Here is a 15,057-nt window from a genome sequence, read left to right as displayed (position 1 = left end):
GGTTTTCAACATAGAAGTTTAAATAAAGTTATTAAATATATTAAACCGTATAACTTACCGGATGTGCCAAGGAGAGAAAAGTACACCGCTTACCTGATTGCCTGGATACCATCCGAAGAGTGACCTGTAACGAAAATAACCCTAAACCCACGTTCCTTAATTTGGATTCTTGACCCCTGACCAATGCCGGTAAGGACCAACCACTCATCCACAACGTAGGGCTTAATCATTGGACGCATCATATGGTGCCGTGACTAGGATCCGGGAAAGTTGATCGAGAATTACAGCAAGTTCAGATGTTTCAACCTGACCGTTCCCCATCCATTGTTGTAAGTTGTAAGCATTCCGCTATTGTATCCAGAAGATGGCTGCCAGCGCCATTGTCCAGTCCTTCGTTGTTATATCATCCACCGCTGGATTTTGATGAGAACGGACTCGTGCAGTCAGGCTAGGGTCGCCTCATCCGAGGGACTACCGGTTCCCGCGTCTCTCAATTATAAAATCAGCACTCCTTTGAATCGAAAAACAATCAACGTACGGTCATCACCTACCTGTGAATTTATAAGATCCCAATCCGATTATCAGGGCAGCTCCCGACTTCGACTAAAGGATTTGCAGCATTTGAAGAATTACTTCAATTGTTCCAGTTAATACAACGAATGAATTCGTTAACCTGCTTCATGTCAAAATTCCGAGATAAGCTGTCCTATCATGTATGAAACTCCATTGTGTCCTATAATATAGAAGCCACTGCTACGTAACACAAATTTACCTTGGTTTTATGGCCATCTCTAGCGCAAAATAGCATTTGTACGGTAAGAGGAATAACGTTTCAATTTTAATCACTTTCATCGATTTGCAAGGAGGAATGCAGTCTGCCAATTTCAACCAAAACAAATGTCATTGCCATTTATTCGGAGAACATCACCAACGTAGTACCGTCCAGCAATACCGTCATGCCAACGCCATTGCGCAGTCCTTAATTGTTAGTGTCATCCATTGCTGGATTTCTAATGAGAACGCAAGCCTCGGACTCGTGCAGTCAGGCTAGGGTCGCCTCATCCGAGGGACCACCGGTCCCGCGTCTCTCAAATATACAATCACCAATCATTCAGACCGAAGGACTATTAATGCACCGTATTGTACCTGTGAATACTAGAATCCAATCCATTATCCGGGCAGTATCCAGCCACGGCTAATGAGCCCGTAGCATTCGAGGATCATCCAGTTTGTCCTCAGTTAATCCAGTGTAGCAAACGAAATCGTCGTTCCTTCAACATATTTCATTTCAACGAAACCAGAGTTAAACAAACGTGAAGAAGTGAACTGCTTCCAGCCTTGCAGCAGCAAAGCTTCATTTATAAACGATCACCAGGTTTACTGTGCAAGCCTGAACACAATATTCCATTTGCATACAAACTTTATTGCATAACAACAAATTGCTATTCTTCAACGCAACTGACCAAGTGCCGTCCAGTAATTTCGCCATGTCGGAGGAATACGTTTGATTTCGTAATGTTACATTGGACATGTTTTGCAGTATCTATAGGTAAGAAAATATAAAACCTTCAGTTTTGGTGGGGGAGGATGTTGTGGCACAGCATCTTCTCTGGCCGTACCCCGAATTTGTCAGTGAGCTTAGCATAATATATGGAGATACAATCGTAGTTGATTAGGTAGCGTCATCGATTCTGTATAGTAGTAAAGTTGCACAGACTCAGCGGTTGTTGACCGTGATGCTAGACAGACAGATGTGTTTTGAAATTATAAATTTAGAATGAAAAATAATTGTTAGATTATTGGTAGTTGCTATCCGACCACCACCTAGAGCGGTTGGTTTTCAACATAGAAGTTTAAATAAAGTTATTAAATATATTAAACCGTATAACTTACCGGATGTGCCAAGGAGAGAAAAGTACACCGCTTACCTGATTGCCTGGATACCATCCGAAGAGTGACCTGTAACGAAAATAACCCTGAACCCACGTTCCTTAATTTGGATTCTCGACCCCTGACCAATGCCGGTAAGGACGAACCACTCATCCACAACGTAGGGCTTAATCATTGGACGCATCAGTGCTTCTTTGATGAAGTTGCAGATTTGTTTCATGCTCTCTTCGCAATTTTCCAGAAATATTTCCTCTAATGGCTTCATATATTCTAATGCGTTAAATTTGATTCTGGTGTTGTTGTATTTAGGGCAGTGATACAGGCTATGGTTGAGATCTTCCCGTTCTATGCACATTTCGCAGCATTCATCTAGTTCGAGACCCCAAAGGGCTCTCCTTTCTTTGGTGCAGGTGTGCCGGGATCGGATTCTGTTTAAGATTTTCTTTTGTTCTGAGGACAGAATAAGATCTTTAGACCAACAGTTTCTTCCTGGATTCTCCATAATTTTGTGGTGCCACCGTCCTTTTGTATTTGAAATCAGTTTGTATTCCTTTGTCCATTCGTTCAAAACCTCTTTCTGACATAGAATTATTGCATCTCCCTGTGTTATGCCAATATGTTCCGTCTGTTTTTCGCTAGATTTGGCCACCGCTGCTTGGTCGGCTATTTCGTTGCCATGAATGTCCATGTGACTGGGGATCCATTGTATTTGCACTGCCCCTTTTCGCATGCTTTTCATTTCTTTGTGGATATCCCATATGATGAAATTTTCTAACAGTGTATTTCGGTTCATAAGAGATTGATAGGCGCTTCTTGAGTCGGTGAAAATCACAGTCTGTTTGTATTGTTTTTCCTTTATATGTTCTGTTGCTTTGAATATAGCTCGTAGTTCCGCGTTCGTTATGGAGTAGTTGTTATTTATGCTTTCTGTTTTCGTGATTTGTTCATACTCATCGTAGACTGCTAACGCGGTTCCACTAGGCGTTTTTGAAGCATTAGGGAATATCATTTTGTGGTCCTTGTATTTCGTGTGTGTCGCTTCCCGGAAAAGGTTCTGCCATATAAGGTTGCAATGCTGTTTTTTCATTAGCTTTTCCTCACCAAGAGTGGGGTGTACGAAGTCCTCCAGATCAAAGTTAAAAAAATATTTCATCCTCGTTTCTCGCGCTATGTCCTTGTCAGACGGATGAACTTGGAAGATGTCATCTGCATGTTTGTCAGCCATTTCAGATAAATAGGATCCGTTCGGGATTTCCTTCGACAGCGTGTCGCTGATGAAATGTAGAAGGGGTGTCCTGTGGAATACACTTCTGATCAGCTCCTTTTTGGTGAGTAATTCAATCCTGAGCTTCATCGGCAGTTGACTTGTCTCCGCTAACATGATATGCACCGGAGTGCTACGTAGATATTTCATTGCTATTCTGATGTATGAGTTCTGAAGCAGTTGAAGTTTTTTGAAGTTGGTACTGGCGGCGTTACCAAAGGAAGAGGCACCGTACTCCATTCGGCTTCGTATGACAGCGTTTCCCACGTTTAATAGCGTTTCTGGATTGGCACCTCCTGATTTTCTTGCTAGCAGTTTGAGGAGGGGAAGTTTTTCCCTAGCCTTTTCCGTGATTGTGCCAATGTGCTTTCGGTGCCGAAGTGCTCGGTCCAGCATGAAACCTAGATAGAGGTGCGTGTTGACTACTTCTACCCGCTGACCTTGGATTTTGAGCCTCAGATGGTCAATGCGTTTGCCAGTGAAGGGTATAACTGCAGATTTATGTGGACAGATTTCTAGGTCTAGGTCTTTCAGTCTGCTCGCCAGTTTGTTAAGGAAGTGATTTAGATTCTGTTCCGCAAGCTCTAGTGTAGCCCCTCTGGCAATCACAGCAAAGTCGTCGGCGAATTGTACGAGTTCGCAGGAGTCGTCATTTAGATCATGGAGCGCTGTAGTGTAAAAATTATACATTGGGGAGACAGGACATCCTTGGGGTAAGCCTTCAGACACGACTTCTTCAATCACACCGTCTTCCGTTTCCAGTCGCATGATTCGATGTCTCAGATACTCGTACAACCATGAAATCAGTTTTCTTGGTATGTGTAGATCCGCCAAGATCCGTAGCAGTTTGTTTGTGTTTACTGAGTCGTAAGCCTTTTTGACGTCAAGGAAGGCAACTATGGCTTCTTCTTCGTGCTCCTTTATTTCATGAATGGCGTTTATTAAGTAGGTCACACAAGTAGATGCGGACCTATGCTTTCGGAAGCCGAAGGAAAGTTCTGGCATCAGTCCACCAATATCCGCTATTTCGGCGAGCCTGTTCTTTACCACGGTGTTGATCAGTTTGATTTCCACATTCATCAGGGCGATTGGCCTGCTTGCGTTTGGAAGGCCAGGGACGGCGTTGTTTTTGGGTATGGGCTTTATTACGGTTATTCTCCACCGTGAAGGTATGGTTTCAGTTACGAAGACTCGGCTGATCATCTCGGAGAATTTTAGCTGCATTCCTAAGGGGAGTTGTTTGAGAATGTCATACGATATTTGGTTCTCCCTTGGGGCAGAATAGCTCTTTGTTTTTCCGAGAGCCTGGAGAGTTTCATTGTCCTTCAGTGCCATCTCGTATCCTTCAAGTGTTTCATGCGTCCTAGTACTTGGCATTTGGATTTTTTTGCTCTTTCCGTGGAAGTAATAGTTCATGAATTCCTCACCTTTTGTGTGGGTCATCAGGGTGGTTTTTCGCGCTGTGCCTGACAGGGAGGTGTCGATCCCCTTGATGATGTTCCACAGCTGGCGGCTTGGTGTAGCTTCATCCACCTTTAATATCAGGTTTGCAACATACAGACGCTTTTCTCTACGCACCATTCGCTTAGTTGGTTCGAGTTTTGTTAATGTTGTACGCACGTAAGGCTTCTCTTTTTATGTCGTATAGAGTTCCGATCTCTGTGTTCCACCACTTTTTTAGGAAGTTGGTTTTTTTATTTGTAACCACAAATGAAGCTTTTTCCACTGCATCGTTAAATACATCTACCATCTCCTCTGGAGAGTAGATGAACTGCGGCTGTATTTCGCTTAGACTCTCGATAACCTTCGCTTTGTTAATTCTTTTGGTGGATTTTTGAAGGACCGGTATATTGCTGTTGACGTTAATCCATATCGCACAGTGAATACTGCCAAATTCTTCTTGATGTACCTCCCAGGATGTTTTTTGGCGATGTTCGGTGAGGCGAGTGTGACATCTACGGCTGAGTCCCTGCCATCCGGACCGTGTACCGTTGTTGCTGTGCCATCGTTTAGTAGCGTGTAGTCCGACAGGTCGATTTTTTCCCTCAGGTACCTTTCTCTGGCGCAGGCTGGGAAATTTGGGCTCCACGACGCGTGATGAACATTTAGATCCGCACCTATGATTGTTTCACCTTGCACCCTGAACATGACATCAAAAAAGACTGCCAGTCCTTGTCTAGCCTCCATGCTTAAAACATTGGCTGGAGGCAGGTAGGCTAATATTAGGTTTATTGGGTCAAACCCACTCTTTATTTTAACTCCAACCACTTCCAGTGGTCCCAGATCCGGAAAAGCGAGTTCCTCATATTCAAATTCTTCGTGCAAAAATATTCCAACGCCTCCGTAGCCTTGCTTTCGTCTTTTCGATATTAGATTGTGCCTTTTCATTTTAAAGGGTTCGTTCTCCTTCATCCATATCTCCTAGTACTGCACTAACGTTGTTCTGTACTAGTGTTGTATAGAGCTCTTCTCTCGTTTCAGTTGGTCTTGAGCTTTGTACGTTGTTTTGAAGGATTTTCATGACTTTATTCACCATTACTTGTGTTGCTGGCTATTCTCCCTCTCGCAGGTTGATGGGATTGACGGTATTGTAAACATCATCAAGCCACAATATATTCAATAGAGTTATCTAAATATAAGGACCTTCGCTCTTTTTAGTTTTTATTTGCACCAAGTTCTACTACTAGAGGTTAATTAGTTCTCATGTTAATAATCCACCAAACATTATGACTACTGATGATTTGATTTATATAAGAAGCCCGCTTCAAGATGTTGATTACAATACGCCTCGATAGTGGTGTGTCGAGGAGGCCGGGAGGGCTGATATGAGCCTTTTGTCTGTTCTATACCTTTCCTCTATTCACCAGCTCATAACCAACAATCAACCAGTAACAAATAGATAATTGAGAAAGGATGTGCTATGTGTGGTGATTGGCTATTCAAGTATTAGTAGTGTTTGAAGTACTAATGTATGTCTCATATGTGTGTGAGTGTGTGCATGAGTGCGTATGTATGCATGTATACATGCGTCTTTTCATATGTATGTTTACAGGCATGCACACATGTGTGTATATATGTGCATACACTGGATATTTGAAAGTAGATCGCGATCGGTGGTCCGACGAAACTTTGCCTTAGAGGTTGGAGGTAGGTTCAGCCCGCGGTGGCTATGACTCGATATGAGGATAGACTAAGTTGTGGTTTTATTTGAAAGTGCACATTAAAAATACTCTTGACTTGTGTTCCTACTACCCAATTCTCAAACGAATATTTATATCAGACTAGCTCGCGCTTTTAGCAATACTCCTACGGCCGGCTGTTTGGAGTTCAAATTGCTGTAGTTTAGGGAAAAACTAAATCACTCTTGATGGCCGGCTATCCTGAGTTTAAATACAAGAAAAATCATAACTAAATATCTTTTTGCTCTGAGTATACGTGTACTCGGAGATTAACCATCCCACTGCATAAAACATATTCATTTTGTGGTCGCATTGCCTGCTTGTGGCGAATCCTAGACCTGTACCTGTCCTTCAATCCAACTCCGTAATATCTATGGAAGCGTCGCTGAGTCGGGGGCCTTCCTTAAGTAGGTATTACATCAACATCCTAAGTATCGGTGAAGATGGTCGTGGCCGGCAATAACGATTCTCATGCTATTGGTTTACTGAACTCATAAGAGATAAAGTTCATTCCCGATCATCTATCTCACAAGCAAGATGAGTTGAGCTACCTATAGGCAACATGATAATCGTTAGTATGCAATCTACGAATAGCACCGTGCTTCGCAACGCAACGCAACGCAACGCATTACTTGTGTTGCTGGCTATTCTAGATTCGTTAGTGTCTTTGGTTTCGTTGTTAATTATGTTGTCGAGCTCTGTGCAGATTTCAATCAAGAGGCCATCTATTTCTACTGGGGATATTTCTCCTTTTATTTTATTTGTGATCATGTCTCGCAATTGCACCAGGGGTGCCAACCAGGGTTTTGATCGAAGGTGCTGCAGGAGTAGCTTTCTGAGCTGGTCAATGAATGACTCGAATTCTGTGGCTCTGAGGAGGTTTTCGGTTAGAAAGGAACCGCTTAGTCCGTCTTGCTTTGTCCTGGTTGTGCAATTCGCGGAGGGTGCTTCTGCTCCAGTTTCTGGCTGGGGCATTCTGGGTAGCATTTTCCGGTTTGGACGAATGGGCGCTGTGCTAGTTGACCTTGCACCCTTGTAAATATCGATAGTAGGTAGGTTTGGGAAATTTTCTTCCGACAAGCTTGAGAACCGGTTCGTCGTTAACGGGAAGGAAAGCTCCGCTTCTGCAAACGGGATTCGCTGTGTTGCCATCTCCTTCACTATCGCCTGTCTTCTGAACCTTTCTGGGCATTCTCTGTCGGCAGCTCCGTGGTTTCTGTTGCAGTTTCTGCAATGTGGCATATTCGAGCATTTATCAGCATTTATCAGCATTTATGTGTGCGTTTCCACAGTTCTGGCATGATGGTTTGCCTCGGCAGAATTTCCTGGTGTGTCCGTACTTCCAGCAGTTAGAGCACTGCTTGACCGGGAATATGTAGAGTTCAGGCCTAAAGCACCATCCATAAATCTTCATTGTGCGCGGAACAACTCTTCCCTGTACGGTCACTTTCATGTTTGTAGTGTCGACAATTTCCTTGTTCCTTCCCATCTTTTTGATGCGCTCTACTCTCAAAATCGATTGCTCACACTCAACGTGGTCCTTGAATTCTTCTTCCTTGAACTCTAGAGGAACGTTTGGCACAAAACATATCGTTTCCTTGAAACTTACTGGTAAAAATACTTTCAGATTCCCCTGTTTGATGTCAATGGTTTGGAGGACTTCAAAAGCTTTTTTATTGGTAAGGTTTAATTTGTACCTAAACTTCCCTACTTTTGTTATCTCGTTACATTGGTCGAATCCTGCTTCGAAAAGCATCTTGCCCACTACTACAGGGTGTTGGTGAATTTCATTCGCATAGTTTATCGGTTCCAAGTAGGCGACATCAGATAGGGTCGGGGATTCTGATACTTTGGCCTGCGTATTTTGACTTTCTCCTGCACATAGAAAAGTAGTTTGTGTAGATTTGTTCCCTCCTGCGATCGCGTTAGGTCTCGTTGATTGGTTTTCATCTGCGATCTCTTCAACGCTTGCTGGCTGACTTCCACCAGTAATTGATGTTGTAGAGGAGGTTCGTTTGTTTCTTTGGTTTTAATTTCCGTCATCCTTCGGTTGTTTAATCCTGTTTTGTCCTGTTTTAATCTGAATCTGTGAACCATTTGTACACTTATTCTGTGGACCGGGTTGGGATCTCGTGATCCTCCGCCCATTTATCATTTGTTTGGACATTTTCCTTTTTAGTTTTCTTTTCTTTTTTTTACTTTTTTTTCTATGTGGCGCTCCGATACTAATGTTCGCTCTTCGTGGCGCCGGTAGCCATCTTGTCCGGCTCAAATTCGCCGAAGAAAAACACCGAAATTACGGGCCGTTAAAGAGTTTGGACGGACGATAATCCCGAGAACCGTGGGACTAAATGAGTTCACTTTGCACACGAGATAAAATAATGAAAGATCGCACAAGACTCGTTATGTAGCACTTCGGAATTAGTTTTCGTTCCACGTGGCAACGGTCGCCATCTTGCCCGGCTCAAGAACGCCGTGGAAAAACGCCGAAATCACGGCTCGCCAGAAAGTTTAACCGAATGAAACACCCGAAATCCGTAGGTCAATCCACGGTCACAAACGAAAAAGAAATCAAAGATCGCCCGAAATATATCGCAAAAATGTAAAAATCCGTCTCGTGAAAAAAAAACCGTTGTAACCATTCACGCGTCATCAAACCGAATCTCATTTTTTTTCAATGAATGGAATGTCCGCTTCAAAATCCGAAAGGGAAAAGGAATGTCCACTTCAAAACCTGAAGAGGAATGAAGAGAGAAAGAGAAGAAGATGAAAGAGAGAAAATAAATGCCCGCTTCAAAATCCATGTTTTTAAAATCAAGCCCAAGCTGCTAGGATTCTTCTAGGAGAGTTAGATACTTTTTTTGTTTACTTTATTGTGTTAGGTTACTATGTTATATTATTTTTTTATTTATTGTTAAATTTTGTATTGTTCATGCAATTGAAAAAATGGAGCTTTTATGCCAATTTAAGAAGAGTTGATGTTTCACTCAAATTTGCTTTTCACCAACCCCATATTCATTAAGACCAACTAGGTCATATGACAAAGAAATAAATAAACTCTCACTGGCTGGCAGCGGTTTACAGCTAAAAGATGTTTCTATGTATTCATTCATGCAAATAACTTAGTTCAAGGATTTGGGTTTGTGCTAGCTCGATTGAATTCCGATGACTCATTTCGTTTACAAAGCGAACCGTGTTGCGAAACCATCGTCCCATTCGATTCCTTACAGGAGATAAGAAATCGACGCGTATTTAGTGTATTTGATTTTCATATATAAATATGTTATATTGGGTGGGTCCATGTTCATGCGAGCAAGTTTCTAATTTGAAAAAAAATTGATAAAACTGCCATTTTTCAACCGATTTTGATCATAAAAAATACGGATTGGATACGAAATTAAATGTTATCCTTAAATTTTTATTAAAGCAAAGACCCTTTGTAATAAAAATGTGGAGCAATTGTCATATTTTTAATAAAAAACTAGCAAATATCGGAATGAAAAACAATTCTCCATGTTGTCTTATTAACTCATTTTCTTTAACTTGAATTTGCTGTTTTTTTTTAAACATTGTCGTGTATCGCAGATCAGAACGCAGTCATATCAATGACAGCATCGTTTGGTTAAAGCTTACCTAATATTTTAGGTCGGCTTAAAAGTTAGTCCGGTTTAAAATCAGTTAGAACGCCTTTGAGCTTACGGCTATAAGTGTCTCATTCCCTCTTGTAAACCTTGCTTGCCGCTGCTCATCTCTTCTGGCATTTCAACGCCGTCGGTCGATCGTCTCATAGAACAGATCTCGTATATGAGACGCTCAAGGAATTCTACGAGCTCGAATATCAACCATTTGAAGCGGAAAAGACATAATTTTATAGATATTCCCTAATTCTATAATCAATGTCGATTCTAATGCAGAAACGCTAACGATGTGACCATCAATAACACGTCAGGCAACCTTAATTGACACCCTTCGACATTAATTTGGCCTTACCAAGCCGTAACGCGGGTGGCGGCGTGAAAACTGCCGAATAGGGGTTGAGAACATCTTGAAACAACATCTGATGTTGCTCCAAATGTATGTGATATCCAAGACTGACTTGGATAGTTTCATCGAGCCTAGTTTGCATACCTTACATAACCAGACTCACTGTTTTCCCTTCAGCCACAATCTGTGATCGAGATTTACACAGCCGCGTGAACTACGAGCTGTACCAACTGTGAAAGCGTGCTGACAACGGACGGCTACCCGAGCAAAGTCAAACATCAAAATTACAGCAAGCAGACATCATATTTTGATATCAGCCATCAAATTGAAATCTTATTTTGATATCGGTTTAAACTTTTCAGATATGACATCATATTTTGATCTCATTTTGATGTGCTTACATACTTTGTTTTTTAGAAAAAAAAAGTTTGTTTCTGTTTCTTTGGCAAACATCAAATTAATTACTTATTTTGTTATCAATGAAATTTTTCAACATCTCGATGAGTTTTCACTGCTTTCACTGATAGCACAAATAGTTTGCTATTTGATGTCATGGGAGAATTTTTGTGCTTTCGATTTTGATTTTTTAACCGTTAAAATGACCAAAACGATAAAACCTGAGCAATCATTATCTACTACATCACAATATCAAGTTTAGTTCTCAATTCGATATCAGACTCTGCACGGGTAATAAAGCACATTAGACCACATTGAATTGGGCATGTAGCTCGAATGTCGGAATAGAGACCAACTAATGTTATGTTCAGCAGGTAACCTGACAACCTAAAATACATACTGATTGCTCGAACTCGATGATGACGATTACGTTCAGCTGAAATAAAATAAAATCTGCCACTGTTATTGAAATCCAGTCAAAATATTTATTCAATTTCCGGTAAAGTACTATACAAAAATAGTTTTGTAAGGAACACTGTGAAATTACTTGCACACGCTTGTTTCTGGCACATAATTATATTTAAAAAATACTTTATATAGTGGAAGTTTAAAACTGTGACTCGTTTGAAGTGGAGTAAATTTTTTGCAGCACCAAGTGCTCTTATATCTTATATCGTTCGACGCCTTTTGAAGTTGATACTTGCTCAAGTCAATATACTTCTTAGGCACTGCGGGCTGCAAAATGGCATCTCGTTTTTCACACAGAATCTTCCACCGATAAGCGATTTGCCACAGTCCTTGCCGCTGCAAAGGAAGCAAGAACCATGCCAGTGGATGCTGCCCCATGCAACTCCCTGTTCGGCCGGTCCAATAATTCCACGACAATAATTACAGGATTTGGCGAAATACGTGTCATAGCATGTCAAACAAAGCGGCATGTTGGATTTCTCGTCTGGGACGTACTGTTGACCAGCAAGAGCCGCATCGCAGTGATAGCAGCAAAAGTGTTTAATGTGAAATGTTGCTCCCTCAGCTGCGGTATATTCCTTAGTGAAAATCAGTTCATCGCAGGCCGAACAACGGGGAATCTTTAGAATATTCGCCAAATCTCGAGCACAGTACACTTTACCCCCGTGGTAGAAATAGACAAGATCAGCAAGTAGTTCTTCGCATTTGTGACACTTGAAACATTGGGGATGCCATGCAGCACTTTTCCCTGCACGATCTGCTTTGACGGCAACCTCACCAAGCAGGATGTTTTGTTGGCAACCACTGCAGATGATGTCTTCAGGCAGTTGAATGGAAGATTTTTGTTTAATTTGAGCTTGAACAGGAGCAGTAACAGTTGATTCATTCGTTGATGCGTTTCGGCTTGGACGAACCTCTGGGTACATATTCATTTCATGAATAGCTGGAATGGACGTCAAAATACCTTCTTTAGCATTCAAATCATTTACGTCGGTAGGACTGAGAACTCCTGGGTAAGTAGAATAATTTGGAGTTGGAGGAATTGAACCGAACCCAGAATCATCACTGTGAGAAACGTGCATTCCGGCCATTTGTTTCACAAGCTGGGTATTATCAGAAGGCAACTCTTCAACTTTTACTGGATCAAACAGACACGCTTCAGGATGGGAAACATAGCGGACCAACTCCTTCCTAAAATTATCATCATTAAGGTATTCACTTCGAAACTGTGCTATAGGATTCAGTATGGAGTCCGTGGCAAAATTGATCCGATTTTTATTCAACTGATCAAAGAGTTTGTCGTATGTGGGTCCACAAATCACCGCACTCTCGATGGCTTGGCTGTCGATTTTCATTTTGTTTAGCTTGTCCTTCGTAGGTTCAGTCAATTTTTCCGAATGCTGGAAATCGTTAACCATTGGAATGTTTGAAATTTGTAGGATTCCACCCGGCTGCGATCTTGATTTCAGAGCATTCTGAACGATCGGAGTAGATAGTATTTCAGCAAGCAGTTGATTCGAATTTTGAGCGAGTTTCCTGGCATCTGCAATCTCTGGAACTTGCGCCGGAATCAGTCCAAACGACGACAAATCTGAGTTTTTTATGAAATCTGTTATCTCCTTTTGGAAATCATTGTCACTGTCATAACTTAGAAATTCGTCTCGAAATTCCTCAATCGGTTGTAGTATAGAGTCCTGGGCGTAATTGATACCGCAGCTGTTTAACTTAGATAGTAGCTCATCGTAAAACGGACCGTTCAAAACAGCACTCTGTATTGTTTGGGTGTTAATTTTCATCGTTTCCAGCCGTGCCTTAGAAGCCGGCGACAGAAAGGGGCTGCTTATGAAATCCGGGAACATTGGTTTCCGAGAGATAACTAGTGTTGATCCGTACAAAGGAGCGTGAAGTGTGGTTTTTAGCGGTTCGGAATTCAGAATATTCGCCAAAACAGTATCTCTCCTAAGAGCTGCTCGGCATTCTGTGGATAGTGTCGGTAATGACTTCTGTTCGAACCGCAATTTTCTAACCGGCGTTTCCTGGCGCTGCAAAAAATCGTGCCGGGCAAAATTTTTTAGTGGCAGCGGAGAGTTGAATGGGTTTTCCGTTGATTGCTCAGCAGTGTTGAGTTCTGCAACTGGAGAAATTGATGCTACGAATTTATCAATCTCATTTTGAAACTTAGGGTTGCTCAAATACTCCTGCCTTAATTGGTTAATCGGTCCAAGTAAACTACAATGATCCTCAAAATGTACCCCGCTAGCTTCTAGTGAGTTCAAAATTAGATCCAATTCTGGCCCATCTCGAACAACACTCCGAATCGCTTCCGAGTTTACTTTCATCAACTTTAATTTGTACTTGATTTTATCGGACATTAGAGGGCTGGTTATAAAATCAGCCTCCATCGGTTCTTTCTGAAGGCACAAAATTCGCCCAGTTGAGGACGGGTTTCCGGAAAGTACTTCTTTAATAGGTTTTAAGCTTAGCAATTGTTTGACAAGTCCATCTTTTAATCCCGACTCTTGTACATGTGGCATGTTTTGAACCTTTGCCGAGGCTGGCAAATAGTTTATATTGTCCCCGACGCGGATTACGTTTCCTTGTCCGACACAATTTTTCTTGATTTTTTCGACATACTGCACCAATTGAGCGGCTTCGATTTCCGAAAGATTGTGGCACAAACTGGCATCTAAGTCGTGTGGAGGAACCTGATACTCCAGCTGTTGTTTTCGTTTTTCGGCGGCTTCACTACCAGCGATTGGAATATTCTGCTGACCTAACTGAGACATATAATCGGAAGCCAGCTCCGGAGTCACATTCGGTGGAACCCAGTCCAGCTGCACTGGTTTATCAGTGAACTCAGAAATTTTTATATCTAAGATAAAAAATCTCGATTAAAATCAACGAAGAGCATCGGAAAGACTGAATGCTTACATGCCGGTTTAGAACGGATTGCTCCCAAAATTTCGAATTGGGCCCATCCTGTAACATCATCGTCTTTGCAGTCGTGCTGTTCCTTTCGGCACTTGCAATTACGGCACACCTTTCGCCAGAAGTGCAAATCCAACCCGGGACATTTACTTCCTACGTAACTTTACGTTAAAAACTTAAGATTGACGTATATTCAATGTATACATACCACAAACAACACAAGGAGCTCCGTTGCCACTTTCGTGACCCAGTTTAGCTTTTATTTGTTCCCGCCGGCTTTCCAGTTTGACTAACCATTCTGGTGCTGCCGTTGTTTCTATTCCAGACTCTGCCATCAACAGAATATTATACGGTTTGTTATGTTTGATAGTTGTTACAGGAAAGATTCTTCAACCAACTTAAGCAGCTTCTCACAAGCCAAATTGAATTAGAAAAAGAAATACAATACTGTTTAAATGCAACCAATTTAAATCTTGAATTAAACAAAAGAAGCGTTCCGAATATGAATCATTCAATCTGACAAAACAGTCTCATTGAAAAACATAAAAATCAACATCATCAATATAAAATATGTATGCATATTATTGGGTGCTTTCCAATCTGTAACAGTATTAGTGTAATATACACGCTCATTGATAACAACTCAAATTTGAGTTGCCAGCCACTCAATTTCATAAAAAGTGCACGTAGTCAAAAATTGAGTTTTCCTAGTTTATTCAGTTTTGAGTTTGGGACATAAATGTCAAATTTGAGTACATTTTACTCAAAAAGGAAATTCGGAAAATAATCATTCCGCATTTTTAATAAAGCTGCAAAAATATGAATTGGTATTTCAAATGTAATTTACCTGATCCTCCAGTCCGTTGTCCAGGCGTTTACGATGTCCGGAAATTTAATCTGAGGGTCTTTTTCTACACCTATTTCATGCCGATCGGCATGTTGTGGAAA

The 15,057-nt window shown here is 41.5% G+C and overlaps 2 protein-coding genes across 2 annotated transcripts; both read right to left on the bottom strand.

Moving 5' to 3' along the window:
• Positions 1-1,924: 1,924 nt before the first annotated feature.
• On the bottom strand, positions 1,925-4,735 carry LOC131687396 (uncharacterized). Its single transcript, XM_058971478.1, has one exon. It carries the CDS (start codon positions 4,733-4,735, stop codon positions 1,925-1,927), a length of 2,811 nt encoding a protein of 936 aa, XP_058827461.1.
• A 6,454-nt stretch (positions 4,736-11,189) lies between these two features.
• LOC131690734 (uncharacterized) lies at positions 11,190-14,633 on the bottom strand. Its single transcript, XM_058976694.1, has 3 exons — positions 14,318-14,633; positions 14,113-14,262; positions 11,190-14,053 (listed from the first exon to the last, which is right to left on the bottom strand). Exons 1-3 carry the CDS (start codon positions 14,442-14,444, stop codon positions 11,418-11,420), a joined length of 2,913 nt encoding a protein of 970 aa, XP_058832677.1. The 5' UTR covers positions 14,445-14,633; the 3' UTR covers positions 11,190-11,417.
• Positions 14,634-15,057: the final 424 nt, after the last annotated feature.

This window comes from Topomyia yanbarensis, chromosome 3, assembly GCF_030247195.1.
Source record: "Topomyia yanbarensis strain Yona2022 chromosome 3, ASM3024719v1, whole genome shotgun sequence".
Lineage (NCBI taxonomy): Eukaryota > Metazoa > Arthropoda > Insecta > Diptera > Culicidae > Topomyia > Topomyia yanbarensis.
This window is presented reverse-complemented; position numbering and strand designations above follow the sequence as displayed.

Coding starts and splice junctions, on each gene's coding strand:
- LOC131690734 (XM_058976694.1), bottom strand. CDS start 14,444: ATGGCAGAGTCTGGAATAGAAACAACGGCAGCACCAGAATGGTTAGTC. Junction 14,263..14,317: donor AGCTCCTTGTGTTGTTTGTG/GTATGTATACAT, acceptor AAAGTTACGTAG/GAAGTAAATGTCCCGGGTTG. Junction 14,054..14,112: donor AATCCGTTCTAAACCGGCAT/GTAAGCATTCAG, acceptor TTTTTATCTTAG/ATATAAAAATTTCTGAGTTC.
- LOC131687396 (XM_058971478.1), bottom strand. CDS start 4,735: ATGGTGCGTAGAGAAAAGCGTCTGTATGTTGCAAACCTGATATTAAAG.